The sequence below is a fragment of the Asparagus officinalis genome, chromosome 1 (genome assembly GCF_001876935.1).
Source record: "Asparagus officinalis chromosome 1, Aspof.V1, whole genome shotgun sequence".
NCBI lineage: Eukaryota > Viridiplantae > Streptophyta > Magnoliopsida > Asparagales > Asparagaceae > Asparagus > Asparagus officinalis.
Genome location: NC_033794.1, coordinates 105,659,214 through 105,660,205, shown reverse-complemented (window position 1 = coordinate 105,660,205; position 992 = coordinate 105,659,214). Strand labels below are relative to the sequence as shown.

General features: G+C 40.3%; 1 protein-coding gene across 3 annotated transcripts in view; it reads left to right on the top strand.

The window, feature by feature from the left end:
* LOC109828855 (phospholipase D alpha 1) overlaps positions 337-992 on the top strand; it is a 6,070-nt gene continuing 5,414 nt past the window's right edge. Inside the window, exons 1-2 of one of the 3 annotated variants that reach the window (XM_020395825.1) lie at positions 337-520; positions 671-787. In XM_020395825.1, the coding sequence (XP_020251414.1) occupies positions 686-787 (102 nt within the window). In that variant the 5' untranslated portion in view covers positions 337-520; positions 671-685. Of the gene's footprint in view, positions 521-630; positions 788-992 lie in introns of all 3 variants that reach the window. The other 2 variants (XM_020395823.1, XM_020395824.1) reach the window with 2 other exon arrangements.

Below are 992 nucleotides of genomic sequence, written 5' to 3'. Positions count from 1 at the left end.
CACCCTTGAAACTCAAAACACAAACATCAAACTTGAAACACGTTTTTGTTGTTTTGAAATAAGTGTTGTGTTTTTAGTTTTTGATATTGTAGACTAACAAAAATACCATAATTTCCAAACACATGATGTTTTATCTTTGACAAAAACACCGTGGAAACATTAAAAACACCATGGTATCCGAACGCTACCTTAAGTTACATGGTTTTGTAGAGGGTCCTACCTACGTATCACTTTACTGGGGCCCATTAGCGTATTTGCTGGCCCATTGCGGGTTGATTCGTGGGTGGATTTGCGTTGATAGTGACTGCTAATTGATTGTTGATTAATTTTCCGGTCCCTCTCAGAAACTCTCAAAAAAGTCCGAGGATCATGAAACAATCTTTCCTCTGCTCACACTCGGTCGTTCCTCTATATAATAATAATCAACGAACGCTCTTTTCTCCTTCTCCCTGTCTCTCTCCTCCGCGTTCGGCGTTTCGCGCTTCTCCTTCGGATCTCTCTCCCCCCGCACCTCGCCTCGGTGAGCCTTAATGATCTCCTTAATTGGATCTAACCAAATTCTTAATGATTACGATCGTTTCCGCTTGGTTTTGTTAAGCATTGCTCTTGATTTTGATCTGGTTTTGTGAGAATGATAGCTCCAGATCTGTTTGGTTCCTGGGTGGTTTAGGGCTGAAGGAAGAAAATGGCGCAAATTTTACTCCACGGGACGCTGCACGTGACGATTTTCGAGGCGGACTCGTTGTCTGTGAGGGCCTCCGCCGGCGCTCCCAAATTTCTACGCAAGGTAATTGACTCGTTCCGAGATTTTTGTTTTTGTTTTTGTTTTTCACAGTGATCTTTGATTTATTATTATTATTATTATTATTATTATTATTATTATTATTATTTTGTTTGCATAAATGGACTCTGTTTCTGCTCTGGTAGAAATATCCAACTGAAGGAAGAAACTTTAGGCCGTGACTAACTAGATTTGAATTGGTTTTGTCTCG